This window comes from Sceloporus undulatus, chromosome 3, assembly GCF_019175285.1.
Source record: "Sceloporus undulatus isolate JIND9_A2432 ecotype Alabama chromosome 3, SceUnd_v1.1, whole genome shotgun sequence".
In the NCBI taxonomy this organism is placed as follows: Eukaryota; Metazoa; Chordata; class Lepidosauria; order Squamata; family Phrynosomatidae; genus Sceloporus; species Sceloporus undulatus.
This window is the reverse complement of record NC_056524.1, coordinates 213,160,898-213,181,552: the sequence shown is the minus strand read 5'-3', so window position 1 is coordinate 213,181,552 and position 20,655 is coordinate 213,160,898. Positions and strand designations below refer to the sequence as shown.

At 41.8% G+C, this 20,655-nt stretch overlaps 2 protein-coding genes across 4 annotated transcripts in view; one reads left to right on the top strand and one right to left on the bottom strand.

Annotated features, from left to right (window-relative positions):
• The window catches only part of ZFYVE27 (zinc finger FYVE-type containing 27), a 668,411-nt gene that overhangs the window by 441,830 nt on the left and 205,926 nt on the right, over positions 1-20,655 (bottom strand). The gene's annotated exons all lie outside the window — the stretch shown is intronic.
• Positions 1-20,655, top strand: part of SLIT1 (slit guidance ligand 1) — a 182,393-nt gene that overhangs the window by 124,689 nt on the left and 37,049 nt on the right. The window contains exons 5-16 of the mRNA XM_042458788.1: positions 4,328-4,399; positions 6,848-6,919; positions 8,680-8,751; positions 9,979-10,142; positions 10,587-10,734; positions 12,484-12,555; positions 13,872-13,943; positions 14,775-14,846; positions 16,610-16,753; positions 17,287-17,450; positions 18,678-18,701; positions 20,352-20,496. Coding sequence (XP_042314722.1) covers positions 4,328-4,399; positions 6,848-6,919; positions 8,680-8,751; positions 9,979-10,142; positions 10,587-10,734; positions 12,484-12,555; positions 13,872-13,943; positions 14,775-14,846; positions 16,610-16,753; positions 17,287-17,450; positions 18,678-18,701; positions 20,352-20,496 — 1,221 coding nt within the window. The remainder of the gene's footprint in view (positions 1-4,327; positions 4,400-6,847; positions 6,920-8,679; positions 8,752-9,978; positions 10,143-10,586; positions 10,735-12,483; positions 12,556-13,871; positions 13,944-14,774; positions 14,847-16,609; positions 16,754-17,286; positions 17,451-18,677; positions 18,702-20,351; positions 20,497-20,655) is intronic.

Genomic DNA, 20,655 nt, shown 5'->3' with positions numbered 1-20,655 from the left:
AAATTATATTAGAGCAGAGAGTGAATTCTGCCTGGCCAGTCCTGATTTCCTATTTCCCAATAGGATGGTGACCCTTCTGAACATGTCTGTTTTTTAAGCTTCTAGGTTGTTATATTAAACCATTGCCTTTGGCATCCTCCCAAAATAGGGTAAGGGAGGCAGGGAATGCTATCTTTTTAAAAAACAGATGAAGGAAGGTACTGTACTTCCAAGCCAATTCATTGAGAGGAGCATTTCTCCATGAGCAGAAGTTGCATGACAGCCTCCTGCAGTGACATGCTGATGGAGTTTAAGGAATAGTTGGACACTCATTATAAATAAAGGAAGCTTTTCAAAGTGCCACCTAGGAAGGGAAGATGAGTGTTTGCAGAAGATGTGGGGGCCTTATCTTGGACACTGAGATACTCTTTCCATGGATCAGTGTGGTATATAGTGATTAAAAGCATTGGAATGAGACTTGGAAAATCAAGATTTCTGTCCTGGCTCAGCCCTGAAGTTCACTAAGTGGCTTTGACCCAGTCATGAACTCTCAGCCTAATCTTCCTCACAGAGTAATTGTGAGAACAATATGGAGAGGGGGAGGAAAAATCTTTGAGGAGAATTATTGCTAACTGCCCTAGAGTTGGCCTAAACTAGTGGCACCCCTGTGGATGAGATATCTCCAAGACGTCTTCCACTTATCTGCTTAGGTCCTGTAGATTCAGGCCTGTGGCCTCCCTGGTTGAGTCAACAACAACAACAACAACAACAACAGTAATAATTTATAGCCTGCCCAATCACTAGGAATCTGGGCAGGTTACGACAGTAAAAATGCATTAAAAATACAATAAAATACTAATCTATCCATCTGGCCTATGATCTTCCTTTCTTTCTCCTGCTTTCTAACTTTCCTAGCATTGTCATATTTTCTAATGCGATCTCATGATGTGGCCAAAGTACAACAGTCTCAGTTTTGTCATATTGGCTTCCAGGGAGAGTTCATGCTTAATCTGTTCAAGGACCCATTTGTTTGTCTTTTTGACTGTCCCTGGGATCCCCAACCGTCTTCTCTAGCACCACATCTCAAATGAGTTTTATTTTCTTTCTGTCGGCTTTCTTCACTGTCCAGCTCTCACACCCGTTCGTACATGGTAATGGGGAATATAATGGCTTGAATGATTCTAACTTAAATGCTCAGTTGTATATCTTTAAACTTTAGGATCTTTTCTGTTTATTTTATGGTTGCCCTTCCTATTACTAGTCTTCTTATTTCTTGGCTGCAATCTCCATTCTGATCAATGTTTGATCCAAGGTATAGAAAATCTTTAACTGTTCTGATTTCCTCATTATCTAGGTTGAATTTATGGAGATCTTCCATGACCATTATTTTTGTTCTTTTTATGTCCAGCATTAAATCTGCCCTTGCACTTTCTTCCTTGACCTTCCTTAGTAATTGTTCCAAGTCTATGATGTTTTCCGCTAGTATTCTGCTAGAGAGGAATAGCGAGAGATTTTTAAAAAAGTTTTTTGAGTGTGATAGCTCTGTATTGTCGCTATTGACACTGTGTGTGGCTTGCAACCATCTTGTTCATGCTGTAATGACAAAAGGATGTGGCTGCAAATACAGCTTTTTCCTCATTAGGTTTATGGAGTTCAAGTTAGTGGGATTCCGAAATAAATTAGTTGGCAGCAATGCAAGAATGCCAGTGTTGAAGTGGCTCTCGCCATGAGTGAGGCTTCCCTCATGTGTGAGGCCTAGGGCAATTTTTCCCTGGATCTTCCTCCCAAAAGACCCTGGGGATAGAAAGCAGGACTTCTTCAGTGTTATGTGTCCATCTCCTGTCTCAAAGGTCTTGGTAAGAGGACAAGATTAGATTGTAAGCCTGAGGGCAGGGAACCGTCTAACTAAAAAGATTGCATGTACAGCGCTGTGTAAATTTACAGCGCTTCATAAATAAAGGTTAATAATAATAAAGATTAACAGGTGACATCAAAGTCAACATGATTTAACAGCCTCTGCTGCCCCCTGCTGGCTAAAATTAAAGTGTAATGCTACTCTCCCCCCTTCTTAGATGCCAGATGCAGGTTTTACTGAACAGTCCTCATCATCTTCCACTCCTGTGTTTTCTCACAATTTCCTTCATTGGTAATAGTGGGATTCATCCATTTAGAAGAACCTTTACTTTTCATTGATTTTGCTTTCCTTTGTTTTGTTTTAAAAAACCAAGATTTGAAAACTGCAGAGCGGACTCTGTGAGTGTTTGTAAACTGTAAGGACTTCATCACAAGGGAGAAATGTCTCTCAATTTCGAAAGAAAAGAAAGTAGGGCCAATTCGTAAATGAACACTATTACGCAGATGGTTATCAAACACATAGAAGAACACAGCACCAAAGCCAAAGTAGTGCGAATGCAAAAGAAATTATCATATGAGTACATACCCCTCCTAGTCTAGAATTCGAATTAGCATCCCTGCACATGTGCAGTGAGGACAGAATCGGGTTGTGAACTTTTTACGCTTCTGGTGGGGCTTGCCTCCGGTTCCCGTGGTTTTGCCTTGTTTCATGTAATTTGTTCATTCATTACCCCTTATTTCATGTTATGTAGGCAATTCATGTTATTTGTTCATTCATTACCCTTTATTCCACGTTATTTAGGCAATTCACATTATTTGTGCATTCTTTACCCCTTATTTCACATTATTTAGGCAATTCACCAATTCAAAATCAGTCCAAAGCAACCTTGTACTTGGTTGGACTATGACTCTAGAAGGCAGGGATGGAATCCCACTGGGTGACCTGGTGCAAGTCACACTCTCTCAGCCTCCTCAGAAAATGGCAATGGCAAACCCCATCTGAATAAACTTGCCAAGAAAACCCTGTGACAGGGTTGCAAGAGAGAACGAGAGAGCCCTGGCCAATCCCTTCCCTCCAGTTGGAGAGGATGCTGGAAAGGGCTGAGAGGAGGAGGGTGCGCGGCAGTGTCTCTGTGGGGAGGGCTGCTTCATCCCTAAAACAGCTGCAGAACTCCGAGAGGAAGCTCCCCACACCTGGAGGGAGGGAGGGAGGGAGGAAAAAATTGCAGCCATCAAAGGAGCTTGGGAATTGTAGTCTGATTCAAAGGCAGTAAAAGGGTGACCAAGACAATGCATTCCATACCTGCCAAATTCGAATTGGACGCAACTTTGAAGTGGAGCAGGATTTGTAAATTCTGTATTTCCCCGAATGTTCACATCTCTCAATTGACCTTGGATTGGGTTTGAACTGACCTAGCATTGACTTCGATTACATGTGATAACCTCACACGCAACAATGTGAAGCTCCATGATTGCATCCAGGATCACACTGCATTGACCTTCCAGTTTCCCCCAATTTCCCCTGTGTGATAACGTCCTAAGTAATCTTGTGATACAGAAATCCACAGAGACGGCTTCTCACTTACACATCAGCCATGGAGCAACAAATGGCATGAAAATTAGGACCCCCTTTTCTGGGGGTCGCGCAAGACTTTGCCGCCATTTTGAGAAACAAAATGGTGGTGGCCTAGAGGCAAAGACTCGCGTGGCCTCTAGGAGGCCCGTTGTGGTCGCCAGGGCCCTGCCACAGGGCTCCAGTGGTGGCAGCGGACCTCTGGGAGGCCTGTTGCGGTGGCCGGGGCCCTCCAACAGGGCTCCAACGACGGGCCTCCCAGAGGCCCGTTGTGGTGGCCGGGGCTTTGCAACAGGGTTCCGGCGGCGGCAGCGGGCCTCTGGGAGGCCCGTTGCCATCGCTGGGGCCCTCCAACAACTCTCCAGCGGCGGCAGGAGGCCCGTTGCTGTCGCTGGGGCCCTCCAGCAGGGCTCTGGTGGCGGCAGCAGCCCTCTAGGACTTTTTTTGCCGGTCTCTGATGGGGCCTGGGGCCCTGTCAGGGGCTGGCAAAGAGGAGGAGGCCTCCAGCTTTTTTGCCGGAGGAGGCCTCCAGCACTGGCAGCCCCCACTGGCTTTTTTGCTGGCCTCTGACGGGGCCTGGGGCCCCGTCAGGGGCCGGCAAAGAGGGGAAGGCCTCCAGCGCTGGTGGCCCCACCGGTTCTTTCCCGGCCTCTGACAGGGCCTGGGGCCCTGTCAGGGGCCAGCAAAGAGGAGGAGGCCTGGCCCCTGGAGGGTGGAAGCTCCACCCCCCGGCATGTGGCTCTGGCCCTGGAGGGTGGAAGCTCCACCCCCTGGCTTCGGTCCCCCAGTTGTCTGAGGAACAGCAACCCGGCCCCCGGCTCAAAAAGGTTGCCTACTCCTGCTCTGGTATCTCACCACCTTGCCAATCCCCTTCTTAACATTTTTACTGATAAATTATTTTCTCATGTTTCTCATCTGCAGGGACCTGAGTGAGAACCTCCTCCAAGCTGTGCCCAGGAAGGCATTCCGTGGAGCTACTGACCTCAAGAACCTGTGAGTGGCAGTGTCTTGGCAAGAACTGAGAAAACAGCATGGCTTCTGGTCCAGGAGACCTGGGCATTGTTTTTCATCTTCATCTTCTGATTTCACCAGAGTAACTGCCCTGAGTGGAATACAGTAAAATCCAAAATCAAGTGATACCTTTATTGGCCAACCAAAATGGACATCATCATGCAAGACATCATACAAGATATTGAAGCTTCATTGGCTTCTTCATCAAGCAAAGACACTTTTTAAAAAATCATAAAAGGAGAAAAAAAAGTGACAACATTAGAATCACAGGCCAACATTTTACCTGTTACTGTGATTTTTGCCTGATGAAGAAGTCAGTGAAGCTTTGAAAGCTTGCATGATGTATTTTGTGCATTTCAGTTAGCCAACAACAATATTGCTCTTTTGTGGATTTTGTATTTTGTTGTGTTTTGATAAATGACCAGCATCACTACTCCTGAATATATGCCCTGAGTGGGGAAAAGATCCCATAAAACCTCTCCTACAACACCTAGTGTCAATAAAATAAGTGCACTGGGATTGTGTCTCACAGTTCTTTTTATAATCTATGTGGATATTGCCCATGTCTAATCCTGTTCGCCCCTTGGATTCTCACAGTTCTTTCATGTTTCTTGACCTATAGTCCTCTTGCATCTCTTCACTGCTCATTCAGTGCATCCAAGTGAATCTCTGTGCTGAGCATTCTAGATATGAATTTGTCTGCACTGCAGTGAAAAATGTTTTCTTTCCAAATTACAAACTATATTATCATGCATGTTGTCTTGAATGGGTAAAAGACTGGGTACAGATTAAAAAAGACAAAATTCTACAACTAGAAGGTTTTGATAACGTTGTAGGCTGGCATGGATATCTATTATATGATCAAATTAAAATAAACAAAAATTTTAACAACCATTTCATAAGGAGATCTTTATTAACAATTTGGCAGAAATATAAACCCTATTTTGTAACTAAAATTCCAGGATGGGCATCAATAAACGAAGCCTTCTTCAGGAGAGAGAGGATGAAGGATATGGATTGGGTGAGATATAAGGATTTGTTAAAGACAGAAAAGGGAACGATTAGAATAAAAACAATGGAAGAGCTGACAGAAGAGGGTTTCAGTGTCAATTGGTTTCTATATAGACAAATTGTGGAAAGATATAAATTAGACAATAAAAAATATCAGATAGAAAAAGAAGATACCACATTTGGAAGAATAATGGCGGAGGATACAAAACATACCATCTCCAAGCTATACAAATTGTTACTTGAAATAGAAATGGAAGACGAAACTGTGAAACAGTTTATGATAAAATGGGCACAAGATCTAAAAACGCCAATATTGATGGAAGAATGGGAACGAAACTGGAAAGTAAGGTTGAAATATACACTCAGCACAGAGGTAAAAGAAAATAATCTAAAGCTACAATATAGATGGTATATAACCCCAGAAAAGCTAAACAAGATAGATAACCAAATCAAGAAAGAATGTTGGAATTGTAAAGAAAACAATGCAAATTATATACATATGTGGTGGGAGTGCAAAAAAGTCAAAACCTTCTGGAGACGAATTCATAAGGAACTAGAAGAAATCTTAAATACAGAAATTAAATTCGAACCTGGATTTTTTCTGTTGGGTATGGTAAAGGATGTAAAACTTGAAAAAGATTTTGGAAAAATTATCTTTTATATGATAACAGCTGCTCGGATGGTGATTGCAAGAAGATGGAAAAGTAAAGAAGCCCTACTGATATCGGATTGGTACTTGAAAGTGTTTGATATGATAGAATCAGATAGACTCACAAATATATTGAGGGATGGAAAGGAGTCAAGATGGGAGGGAATATGGGCACCCATTATAGAACATTGTAAAGAGCAAATAAAGAAAGCACAGAAATAAAGAATAGAAAAGAAATATAGATAAAAATCTAGCACGGGAAAAGATTGTTAAATATTAATAGCGTGCTTAGTGAATATAACAAGACGAGTCAAGTTTTGAAAATAAAATAATGATTGATAGTACACAAAGGAAAAAGAAACACGAAGTGATATGAAGTGTACAATAGAAAATGGAGTTGATAGAATAAAGGAAAAATATATATTCATAGGGGACATTAACAAATATGTATCTGTTAGCTGAATGTTACATAATGTTACAATCTATAATTGTAATGGATACAATTAACACAATACTGTATTAACAACATTGAAGGGGTAGCTTTCAATAATCTGCAACAAAGAAAGGAAGAATGTAAATGAAGAAAGTACACAAACGACAGATGTCTTTAATTTGAAGGAAGGGAAGGGTCTTTAAATGTAAGTTGTTTTTGTTTAATGTGGTTATGGTGGTGTTATTGTTTTGATATTTTGTTGATTTTTTTTTCTTTGCGTTATGCTTTGTTTGTATGTTTTTAATCAATTAAAAAAATGTTTTCTTTCATCTTGCAGGCAACTGGACAAGAACCACATTAGTTGCATTGAGGAAGGGGCATTTCGTGCGCTTCGAAGCTTGGAAGTTTTGTAAGTATCTCCAAGAGGGCTCAGCAAAGGGTTTGAGCCTATAAACATGCCTACTTTTTGTGCATAGAAAAAAAAATGATCATGAAAATCTTCATCTCATTTTCTGATAATGTGGTTCAGAAGAGTGTGGGGCAATGGGGAGGAGACTTGGAGTTAATACTGTGGACTTTATCACATGGGGACCATATATACCTCCATCCCAATAATGATTAAAACATCCACATCCCGCAAAAGCATGCAAATGCACAAATTTTCACACGCAGAACACAATAACGCGTTAGAGACGCATTACTAAAGTGAGAAAGAGGGTAGAATACGCATTTGGTTTTCCCACAAATGCATGTAAATCCTATTGATGGTTTGGGATTTGATTTTTGCATGTGTGCGCAGAAGAATTAGTTGCATCACCAGGAGTCACCAGCACACACATGGCAACAAGCAAAATTACCCAGAGAAATAAACAATTTTCTTTACACAATTTTCTTTATAAAACTATACTGTACTGTCCCTTACTTTCCCAGAAATGGTATCCATCCTAAGTAAAAAGAACAAAACATTACCCAAAAGATGGAAAATGTTTTTAAAAAGCATAAGAAGTTGCTTTCTTCTCGGCAACTGGTCACAACAAAGCAGCACCGGAAGTAAACTCACCTCACAGAACCATGGGAAATCTGGCAACAAGTACAAAAACTGTGAGAATCCTGTGAATAAACTGCAAATAGCTTTCTCACTAGAGCAGTTGTGCAAAAAAAGTGATATTGTGAATAGAAGAGAAATGAATTTGCAATATTTTCCCGAAAATGACTAATTGTTGGTTCATGTCTCTTCCTGGTCAGATTTTTAACAGTTTGCCCACAATGTTGTGTGAAAACCAATCACGCAATTGTGCCTAATACGCTGGATAATCAGGGGTTCTTACCTCTCTAAACTTCCAGTTTTGTCCATGTGATAAACTCCTATGAAAAGAAGCAGTGCACAATAACAGGAGACACCCTTCTCTTTTTCTTTGGTGCATGAACTACTGGTTGCCTTGTCCCCCTACACTCTGCTCATGCCTCCTCTTCATTTGTTGGCTGCATTTTAAGTCAGAGAAGCGTAACTTCAGAATTCCTGAGCATTTGGATGTCATGCAGGGATGGCTACCAAGTATCCTATCTGCCTAGATAGATAATGGCTCTCCAGTATAAGCAGTTGTCAAACTTTCAGTGAAATCATATGCATATTTACTGAGAAGTTAGTCTCACTGGTTTATTCCCTGGTAAATGAATACTGTACCAGGTATTGTAGGCTACATTTTAGGGCAGGGAACTGGCAAGACCACCATAAGTCACCATAAGACTTGAAGGCACATATAGAAACAATTGTGTGTAGGATTGTAGATTTGAAGATCTTAGAAAACAAAAATGATAAAAACAAAGGACTAGATGTAATTGTTAATCCCAACTAAAACAGATTTAGTAAAGCAACAATCATGCAAATTCCAGTAATGGTACTCTAATTGGGATTAATGATTGGATTTATGCCAAAACAGTCAGCATTACCCTTTGGCAAATTTTAAAAACTGCATAGTAGCAACCTAAAGGTCAGGTCTCCTCCTGTATTAAACACTGACTGAAGGCTGTAAGTGGGGATCTGAAGGCACCTTTACAGTGAAGGCACTATGCATGCAGTCTTAGAAAGGATGAACAAAAAAAAGACGAAATGACAGCATATTACTGTCACACATTCATGGATCCATTTTCTTTTCTTCTTTCTTGCAGGACTTTGAACAACAACAACATCAGCACCATCCCCATCTCAAGCTTCAACCACATGCCCAAACTGCGCACCTTGTGAGCACTTGAGAAAGTAGTCCAAGAGTAGGGTGGAGATGAGGGTAGAAGGTAGTGGGCATTTCACAGGGTATAATGAGCTGAGCTCTATCAGATCACTCCTATTATCTGTGGTGCAGCTAAGTAGTTTTAGGCCCTTTTTTCAGTACTTTTGTATGGTCCCTCTTTTTGACAGCCATGTGTATTATTTCAGCACAGGATTAACACTTCTTTTCATTACGCAAACCCACACATCCACTATTCCATGCTATACAACTACTGTGATACTTTAGACAGAGAAAAAAGCAAAAACAATAACCATTCCCCACCTCAAAAACCTGCTTGTCAATGTTGACCAAAACAGGAAACAAATAATACTCTGAGCTTGAACCATTTCATATTTTAATATTAAATCATAGCACTATTGTGACTAGAGAAATGAAATGGGTTTTTCTTCTGCAGCTTTGATGCTAAACATATTTACTTGACTATAAATACCATTTGTTATACACACATACGTATACACACACACACACAACCTTTAAGCAAAAATAAAATGATCAGTTGTAACTGTGTATATGACTGGCTGGCCACCCCTCAACTATATTTTTTTAATAAGAAGAAAGAAAAGATGAGACGATTGCCACAGCTTTAGTGGCAATTGGGATGTCCATCATTAGTGAGGTGCTTGATCTAAGACAGGTCCTATTTGCCATTGGTTCTGTCAGCTGCCATTCTCTGGATGTTAATTTGTGGAGCCCTGGATTTTGGCTCACAGCATCCAGCATTAGTTTCACCATTTCCTTTTAGACCCTGGACTTGTTTACTTGGCACTAATATGCTCACAGTAGTTAGTGCACAGAACTGTACCAGGATTCCATGTGCTTTTCCCCCTGCCATGTTGTAGAAAGATCCCTTCCAAACACAAAAAGAGCACCAGCTTTATTCATGAAGTTATTTGTTTTCTGTATGACAACACATGTGGCATTAGTGTGGTGGGCAAGAATCTGGGTGATTGCAATCCTGTCCATGGCACAGTACCATGGAGCTCTAGCCTTGCTGCTCTTTCCTTGAGAATCTCTTTCCTTAGGGAATTGTTCTGACATTTCTATTTGAGCTCCTTAAGCATCTCCTACTTACTAGGCTTGGCTTTACAAAGTAGGAGTACCAAAGGGATATGTAGGAAGATAGCCATTAATGTGCTTCTTTTTCTTTCCTCCCTGATGTCTGGTACTTGGGTTCCTTCAGCCGCTTGCATTCCAACCAGCTATTCTGTGATTGCCATTTGGGTTGGCTTTCCCAGTGGCTGCGCCAACGGCCGACAATTGGGCTCTTCACACAGTGTGCTGGCCCTGCCACTCTACGTGGCCTCAACGTTGCAGAGATCCAGAAGAACGAATTCACCTGTACAGGTGAGTGGCATCAGAAGAGGGCCAGGAAGCTTTGTATGGGAATGCAAGGGGGTTGCGTGCCTCTATTAGCTTTGCTATTGGTATCTCTGGAAGGGCCAAAAAATGTTCCTTCATGGTCCCAATACTTAGTGGATTGATGCCTGTCACACACACACACACACACACACACACACACACACACACAAACACGAGTGTAAGTATGTGGGGCATTGCACCCAAATAAAAATCCTGCTTCCAAATGAAATTTTCCTTCAGTCCCCAAATTATTAGCATTGTAGAGAGAGACACTAAAAATAGATCATAATTAGAACTCCTTATATTTGCTGTGATTGCATTCACTTGGGAACTTTGCCCCTTTTCAGTTTCAAAATGTAGGTGCTCATCATCACGAGAAAGCCAAGGAACATTCACTGATCTTCTGCATTCTCGTTTGTTTTCCTGCAGGTCAGGATGATGCTACCAGGATCCAAATCTGCAGTTTTTCATCAGGTTCCTGTCCTGCCATGTGCACCTGCAGCAGTGGTATTGTGGATTGTCGTGGAAAGGGGTTGACAGCCATCCCTGCCAACTTGCCTGAGACCATGACTGAGATGTGAGTAGAGGCATGGTGGGGTGGGATGCTGTGGCCTGAACCTAGGACACTTCCTAATCACTTTTAATCTGTTTCTGGCTATGGGATCACAAGAGGTTACTGTGCTGGACTGGACAAAAATTCTGTCTAATCTGGCATTCTATTTTCCCAGTGGCTGGAAGCCTACAGAAGCCTCCCACGTATCTGTGTTGTTGTCTAGCTTCAGTTCTTGCACAAAGAGAACTCTAAAACAATATTCAGCCTGGACTTTTTACAGAGGTGTTCCTTCTCTTTATTATTTTCTTCCATAGCTATAGAGAATTACCAGGATCAGATATTTCAACTTTCAGAGAGAATAAAACAGGACATGTTCTAAACTTACCCCTGGCCCTTCCTCTCTGTTGAGAGAGGAAGGTTTAGGCCAACCCAGAAGCTGTACTCGCGTTGTCTGAGAGGCATTGTAGACAGCTTTAAAATAATTTTATTTTAAAATAAAAGCTTACAAGTAAGTTATTTGTATGTTTTATTTTCTATCTTAAAATAAAATATGTAAATGTTTCTAGGCATTATTTACAAATAAATTAAGCTGGAGTATTCATGCTAGACATAATTGCAGTCAGACAAGGTTCTAAGAAACTTGGCCTGTTACAGACTGCCAAAATAAAGCTGCTTCAGGTCTCTTTGGAGGTATGCTGTTTAATGATGCATGCATCCTAGAATCCGGAAGCTGCACCAAAGCTGCCCCCAGTTCTTAGGAATGGAGTGTGGCTTTGGCGCAACCTCCGGACTCTTAGGACCCATGCATCATTTAAACGCATACCTCCAAAGAGACCTGAAGCAGCTTTATTTTGGCAGTCTGTAACAGGCCTTAGTTATCTGAATGATATGTACCTTAGGAACCATATTTTAAACAAGTTTCAAATCTTTAGGTTGCCAAAAGCTTGACAGTCAAAGGTGTATTGAACCTCTGTAGAAAAATAATGTTTTCTGAGGGCTTCCGCCTGAATAATAATTGCAAAAACTGCAATGTAGTAGCCTATACAGTACTCCATTATTCTCAGTTGAACAGAAGTGAAGGTTAGTACACACAACACAACAATTTTGATGGATGATTGTGTGGCAAGGTTTGTGAGTTTCCACCCTGCAGATAAAGAATTATTCCATACTCTTTGTCACTGTTAATCTAAAGTTTGTGATGATGCAAATAAAATCCCTTGGTCTATACAGTGAACCACTGCACACTAGCTACTCTACTGAGAACCATGGTATTGAGAGGTTTAAGTGATCATCTCATTTATAGTTTATGGACAGCTTCTTTAAATAGGCTTAAATCCACTTTTTATCAAGCCAAATTTAAAACTAATGAACATATCCAAATTGGAACTTTGGGAATAAGGACTAAATGGATCTGGACAAAGTTCATTATATGGTGAAATTATGTTTGATTTTTGGATTATCACTGTGTGGCCAGCATACAACGGAAAGTGTGTTGTGTAATTTCACATGCAGGCTGGGCATGTTATGCTAGTTACATTAAAAGGTATCAAATACTGCTTGGATTTCCTCAACATACATATTCAGTGCATTGATTAATTAATTTCAAAACTGGGTTGAAACCATAAAGGAGCAATGATAGTATAGCAAATTCTTCCAATGATATATATTATATTCCTTCTCTTATCCAGATGTCCCTGGCTCCTTTTTGCAGCATCACATGTTATTTCACTGGTTCCCAAGTTAATTTATTTGTATGCTCTGTTTACCATGTAGACGCTTGGAACTGAATGGCATCAAGTCTATCCCTCCTGGAGCTTTCTCATCTTACAAGAAACTACGAAGGATGTGAGTGTCTTCGTGAAGAAGCTATCCATTCCTGCCTTCTGCTTCCCTCAGTTCTAGCCTTTGCTTCTCTGGCCTCCTATGCATATTTTCATCAACATACAGTTCTCTTTTTGTCCCTGGGGGTCATATGTTTCTTCCTTTGGTAGTGAGTAATGGTACTGAGAGTAGCAAGATGAGGTTTCTGAGACCTTAGGTCAAAGGTGGGCAATACATTTAACCTCCAGACCAGTTTTTCAGTCTCAGGGATCTCCCAAAAGCCTTGACTACTATCAGGGCAGTGAAAAAGCATGTTTGTCTGCTTTTACTGGGCAGTCAAGCATGTCAGCAGTGTAGTTCTCCTGTAAAATAAAGATGCATAACCTGCCGGTTTGCCTTATATTAATGCAAAGGCTCACTTTTTCAAAAACAGAAGAGGAAAAAGTCCACTCCATTTGCCATTCTGGTGTGCACTCCCTGGTGGGGTCTAAGAGGACAAAATTGCTAAGCTTCCAATATGAGAAAGGATCTGGTGCCTAAGGTATTTAGGCCCTTTGCCACTGCTGAAATCTTTTGCCTTTGCACTTGCCTTCTCTTTCTTTCTCTCTAATTCCCACTACCCAAGAACTGTCAAAAGGCTGCTTCTCTTTTCTGAAAAGAGCTGCTTTTGTACACCACTACATTCCCTCCTCTCTTTTCTCATTTCCCTGCTGTTCTTCCTTTATCTCCACTGGAAACAAGTGAGATGTTCTGCCCCATGCTGTCAGAGGGCTCTATAGTGCAGGAGGCTGCTCTGTGGTATAAGAGACTGCTCCTCCTTTCAGACAACTATTGGTTGTAGAATCAGTGAAATAGGGGTGGGAAAAGAGTTTAAATTCTTCTCTCCAGTGGGATTTGTTGAAATAGTTATGTGTGGTTTATAAGTTTATGATGTGTGTGTAATATGGTGTGTAGGTATATGTGTTCACCTATGAGGTATGCAGCTTGTAGTTGCCCACTTTGTATCTTGTGCAAATCATAACCGAAAGGAAGTTGCTCACTCCAGTGAAACAGTAGACTACATGGACAAAGTACTCTGACGTATTTTGTTCTTTACTGTCCATGTGAATACGTATGAAAGAAAATTTAACCAGCAACCACTGCATTGCATTGCATGATGTTCCTTGGAAACTAAAGAGCTGATCTTCTGGCAAGTAACTTCCTACTCAGTCCTCATTGTATGAAAGAAGAATGGACCCTCCATGGTATTATTTGGGGGCAGGAGGAAGACAAGAGGGAATGAACTATAATCAAGGCTTGCAAATGTCCAGAAATGTGTTGATTTTCTCTTTGCCTTTCAGAGATCTAAGCAACAACCAGATCTCAGAAATTGCACCAGATGCTTTCCAAGGCCTGCGCTCACTTAACTCTCTGTAAGTAACTCTAGTGTAGTAGTTTGCAAGCATGAAGTGCAGTAATTTAGGTGAGGGTATGAAATTCCACCTGATGGTGCCATGACAGCTTCCACAGACACATGCATACACACATCCCCCCCAACTAGACTTATTGTTGGTTTTGTGGCTATTTCCAATGTCCCTTTCATGCTAATCCTGCACTTCTTGCAATCCTTATGTACAATCTCCTTGGCCAATAGTTTTCCTGGCCCTTTCAATTTTCTGTTGTTGCTGAGAAAGTTAGCTTCTTCCCCTGATATGTTACACCTGTAGATAATTTGGCTCAGTTCTCAGGTGCAATCTATGTTGTGACTGTATTTTAAAAACCATTGTTATAGACACACTCCTACTGATAAGTGTTCATGTGAAATGGATTTCAAGCACACTATTGCAATATTTTCTTTCTTAAGGGAGGGGGAGGTCTGCAGTGGAATGGTAGGAAACTGCTGCAGTCATGCAGGAAATCTCTTAACACAGACAACTTGCTATGCACTGCTGCACCAGCTTAACAGTGTTACAAACATGACAGTTTACCTATATATTAATTGAGCTTAGTAGAAATCTAAAGCACCTTGAATCCAGAACAACCCTTTTTTTATTTTATGCACACCTCAACCCAGCTGCCACCTCAGAATTTTGTACTCTCATACAATAATCCACCCTATTCACATACATTATGTGTCAGCTATTTACGCAGGGAAACTAAATCTTGTTGTTTGAGACAAGCTCTTTTCCCAAGGATTTTGGGACACTGAGGCTGATTTTCAGGAGACACTACTAATCCCAAAACTGCTTTTGTTTCTCTTACAGAGTATTGTATGGGAACAAGATCACAGAACTGCCTAAAGGGGTATTTGGAGGCCTGTATGCACTACAACTGTTGTAAGTATCAGTGACACAGGGAGCCAAAGTCTTATCGGGATGTTAGCTTGGCAGGAGGCTGGATAGAGTCGCAACTTTGACACAGATTTCAGAGAGGGCCTAGACCAGTGGTTCCCAAACTTTGGTTCTCCAGCTGTTTTGGACTTCAGCTCCCAGAAGCCCCAGCCAGCTTTGCTAACAGTAAGGAATTCTGGGAGCTGAAGTCCAAAACATCTGGAGGACCAAAGTTTGAGAACCACTGGCCTAGACTATGCATGTAGTTCCTGGACACCTTTCATGCAACCATATGCAAACTTCATTATGAGAAACAGCTCTTCATCTATTCTCTGGAACATATTGCTTCCTTTTCTGCCTAACAAAGCTCCTCTTCTTCTTCTTCTTCTTCTTTGTCTGCTTCACTTTCTGTATTCGAGCCCAAGCCCAACTAAATACCATCTACAACTTAACTTTCCTTCTTTGCCAGCTAGTTGTCCTCCCTTTGTAGTTTTACTATCCCATTGAGGACCTTAATAACTATCTTTAGTAATGTAACCTTTCCTTATGAGCAGTGATCCATTGGAAACAAGGTTCACAGGATCAAAATGCTGAGGCTTTTTAATTAGCAGGGGCTACTGGCAGTTGGTAACTCCATTGTCAGTGGGGTAGTGAATCTACTCTGGGTTACAGTTTAGAGTAAAATCTAAAATTCACTGCCCTGCTGACACCAGATCTATCAGCTGCTACTGACAGGGACAGTGGCATCATTTTCCATCACCACCTCTTTAAGGTTCCCTGTTACCTCTGATGTTAGCTGCAGTTTCCAAAGTACCCAAGGGAGAAAACTGATTTTCCCAGCAATAATATATAATGTGAACTACTCTGATGCAATAGAAAGTGTTCTGGAGGAAAAAAACATCAAGTTTACAAAGTCCTCATCATGGTGAAAATGAAAACTGATGAAACCAGTGTGTTGGCTTTCATATAAAGAGTTTTACTCTGGTGTTGAGAAGAGAGTCTTCTTAAAAAGGTTGAGCTGATAGTTTTATGCTGTTTGGGGATGAGTTAGGTCTCTCTCCTCTTTCTTATGCAGTCTTTGGTCTTCACAGATAAAGTCCAACATCCTCACCATTACTCTGCCCTTCACCCATCCACTGTTCTGTCACTATTCTTTGGATATGTGGGGGATAAAGGATGGATAGATGGATCAATGGATAGTCAGACAGACAGACAGACAGACAGACAGACAGACAGACAGACAGGAATCATGATATCTGTGATCTGCCTGTATTTTTGGACTATCTTTGGGGATATGCCTTTATCAAGAGAAGCACCAGTATTTTGAAATTGACCATTACAGTTGGACCTCTGTATCCATGGATTCTGGGTCCATGGATTCCACAATTTACAGCTTGAAAATATTTAACAATCCCCCCCCCCAAAAAAAAACCAACAACAACAAACCTTGAGTTTACCATTTTATATAAGGGTCACCATTTTACTATACCATTGTATACAATGGAACTTGAACATCCACAGATTTTGGTATCCACCTGGGATCCTGCAACCACACCCCAGTGGATATTAAGGGCCCACTGTACAGCAATACTTTTGGGCATATTGTTCTTTGTTTTGTTGATTTGGGCTGTCTTAGTGACTTGCAGGTGGAACCTGTAGAAGCCTTTACTGTGAGTGTTGGCCAAGAATGTTTGTGTATAATAACCATCACTACTGCCACTGCAACATATACATATATTTTCCTGGTGTGACATTCTCCTTTGCTCTAGGCTCCTCAATGCCAATAAGATTAATTGCATCCGGGCAGATGCCTTTGCTGATCTGCAGAACCTGTCACTGCTCTCACTCTATGACAACAAGATCCAGACCCTGGCCAAGGGCACCTTTACCACCCTGCGTGCCATCCAGACCCTGTGAGTGAGTGCTGGCTTCTCTAAGGATTTGTTTGATGAGGACAGGGTTCTGTGGGAGGATGAGTGCTGTGGTCACAAGGGGAAGTCAAGCATGGTTCTGGAGGAAATACAGGAAGTTCCTATAGTTGTTATAGAGCTCTGAGAGGAGAGAACGAAGCCTTGTAGGATCATAGTTTTACAAACATGTCATCCTGATAGGAAAATGGGCTTCCTAATTGTTATTTTTGTCCATGTTGGCTAGAGCTTCTGGAAACTGAAGTCCAAAACAACTGGGAACTCAGAGTTTTTGTGTCCTAGAGCCTGGAGATGTGCTCATAACCATTGGTATGAGCCAACATTCTGACCCTAGTCTAGGCCACCAAGAGAGGGACCAATCTGCCTTCTTGGATGTCTAAAGAGCATTCAGGATTTTGCTAGCCAGAAATTTCATTTCAGCCACTAGATTTAAGGTTATTTTAGTATCTAATATCAGAGCAAGCCTTAAATTTCCTGCGTGAATAAATTTAGTTGCTCCTGTTTCTCCTCTACTGCAGCCATCTAGCTCAGAACCCTTTTATCTGTGACTGCAACCTGAAGTGGCTGGCAGACTTCTTGCGTGCCAATCCTATTGAAACAAGCGGAGCTCGCTGTGCCAGCCCCCGTCGCCTGGCCAACAAGCGCATCGGACAGATCAAGAGCAAGAAATTCCGTTGCTCCCGTATGCATAGCTTTTAAATGTATTTTTACTGTAGGATTTTTCTTGATTTGGGTTTCAGGACAGCACAGAGAGGTTTGGCATCTCCCTGCATTTACTGTAGTTCTACTTTTATTGGGGTATTCTGCCTCTTGCATATGAATAAGATTGGGGGGGCAGATGTAGCAATTTCCCTTCAGATTTATGTCTTTGTCCAACCACAGAGGTGCTTCTCTAGCCATAAATTCAACCCAGAATTTCTTTTTCATTTTAAGTGGTTTTTTCACACTGAGGGCAAATGGCCACCAATATAGCCTGCTACAGAAGTTCCAAAATCCTTTCTGTGTGGAAACCACCAGACTGGATTTGTTTATCACAGACTGTTCAACTAATTTTAAAAGTGAAAACTGAAAAGCCTATTCCTTTATATCTGGAATTATTAGTCATGTCACAGAATCATAGAGTTGGAAGAGACTACAAGGCTCACTTAGGCCCGCTACAGACGGGCGGGAAGCGCTGTCCTCGGGCCAAAATTAGGGCTCGGGAGTGTGCAGTGACTGTACACTCCCGAGCCCTAGCGTGCCACAGTGGCGCCATCATGGCATCCACCATCCAGATGGGGACTGCCATGATGATGCAAACATGGCGCAGTGTCCGCACATTGGGGTGCCATTCTTGCATCATTGACACGTCATAGTGTGCTAATGGCGCACTAATAGCAGCGCCTGCACACACCAAAAAGAACCCGCCTTTAGCTGGTTCTTTTTGGTGCAGAGGGAACCCACACGGTTTAATTGCTGCAAGCTCCCTTGGGAGCAAAAACAGGCAGCTCCAGCCCACCCTTTTGGGGTGGTCTGTCGAGCCTCTTAGTCTGATCTGCAGCCATGCAGCAATACAGAACTAAAGTACTATATAATCATCCAACCTCTGTTTAAAGATCTCCAAAGAAGAAGAGTCCACCAAATCTTAGGCAGTCAATGTCACTGTTGTAATGTTTAACCTCTTTTCTTGTTAAATGTACCCTATAGTAGAAAATGAATAATACATCTATTTTCCTTTGTCTGTGTGTGTATGAGAGTTTATATGCATGCTGTTGCTTTTAATTATCTATACCTGAAGTGAAATAGATATTCCTTTCATGAACATGCTTGTTTTGCAAGGGGGTGGGTGAGGTGGGGTGAGTGGCACAGCCTTCAGTATCTTACTTTTGCTGCTTTTATGTTAATACTCTTTGAACATTTCTATTTACAGCCAAGGAACAGTATTTCATCCCAGGTAAGGGAGCAAACATTAGAATTTGGATGTGCTAGAATTTGCATGTCAGTTGCATGCATGTGTTCATGGTGTCCATCATCTGCTGACAGAATGAGGTTGCAGGATTGCCTGTTATGCTGACCTTCAGTTCAATCTGGCAAAAGGTGGCATGGATGGAGTGTTCGTGGGTGCATTCTCCTTACACAGATTCAGAACAGGACCACCCGTATCTGTTCTTGCAATATGCCGTTCCTGTTGTTGCAACAGCCACATTTCTTAGAACTAGAGTGGAGCTTTGGCTAGGCTTTCTGTAAGGTCTAGGAAAAGAAGCTGCCAAGAACAGTGTGAAAAATAATTCCCTCCAATACTGAACTTATTCTCATGATTTCTCCATTTGCATGCAAACCAAATCCACCTACCCACCCACATCACCAATATGGTATTGATCTGTGTATACTTAGTGGACCCTCCCAGTGTGTGGATATATGTTAATTTGTAAATTGAAGGAAAATATTATTAAATAAAGCCCTGTGTTTAGTAACTTTGAGGTCCTATAGAATGTTGAGAGCAGCTGAGCCACAGATTGGTGAAGGGGTACTTAGAAGGAGGTGGAAGGGAAAGGGAAGAAAGTGGCCAGTTTGAACAACTAACAGCTTATAATAGTCTGGCAGCCAATTCCAAACTCTGTAGCATTATACACCACAGTGCCAGAGGAGGGGAGGAGGTTTCAGGTAGGGAGGAAAGTATTATTTTTTCTCCTTCACTCCTGAGACCTTCCCCCCCTATCTGTGAGCAATAAGCATGCTACAGTGATGGGCACTGCGGCCTTTTGTTGTGTATCCTCTGCTTGTTTAAATTTTAATTCCATTTTAGAGGGTCTGATATCTCTGTACATGGGTCATCTAGTTACCACAGGACTCTAGGGGCACCTTTATTTGAGTGTAAATATGAAAATGTCTCCATTCTTTTACATGGCAGGACCAGGATATGCAAAGTCTGTGAATCACGTAGGAATAGATTAGTGGAACGGGGAATAGTATTTGAATCTCAAGGCTCTAATCCAGCCCTTTCTGGCTGCATTTTACTGCTAAATACTGACTGCTAGGAGGGGCTAGGGAGGCTTGTTAACGTGGTTACCCAGTGATGAACATAATAGAAAAACTGGATACTGGGTATTGGGACACCTTAATCTGACCTAGCAGAACTCTTCTGATGTACTTTGGAGGAGGAAAGAAAAGTTGGGCTCCTGCAAACAATTCCTGCTGTCTAATTCTGTTGCAAGACAGCACCAACAGCCTATTGCAGGACAAACTACAGAGACGAACAGATCCAGCCCTTCCACTAAGCAGAAAGAGGTAGCCACTAATGGTAGTAGATTTGGGAATTAAAAAAAGGGAAACAAATAGTTCAGTTATTTACTTTACCATTATTGTACTTTTACTACCAGGGGATGGGAGGAGTGCTGGTAAGGTTTTTCTGTTTCGTGTTGTACTTTTTTCCCCCTGGGATTAGGTATGATTTAGATAGGTGACATTTTCTGCTCCATATCAGGCAGCATAAGATTTTTGGCCTTCAGAAAGGAGGAATCCCATCCCATACTAATAAGAGTACCACCTAGCCCTCACCTGTCTACATATATACTCATGGATGGGTGTTCTCTCTTTCTGGCAGGTACAGAGGATTATCAGCTAAACAGTGAATGCCACAGTGATGTGGTCTGCCCACCTAAGTGCCGTTGTGAAGCCAATGTGGTGGAATGTTCCAACCTGAAACTGACAAAGATCCCAGAGCGCCTCCCACAGACCACTGCTGAACTGTAAGGATTAAACTCACCCCTTTGCTACTTTCTTCACCATGTACCCAGGTTACTGTCCTCTTTTGCCTTCCATATGGCTGTTGAGAAAGCTATGGAGTCGGATGTTATTATGTTAAGAGTGCTGATATTCCAAATCAGTAGCCTCCCTATGGGTTTTGT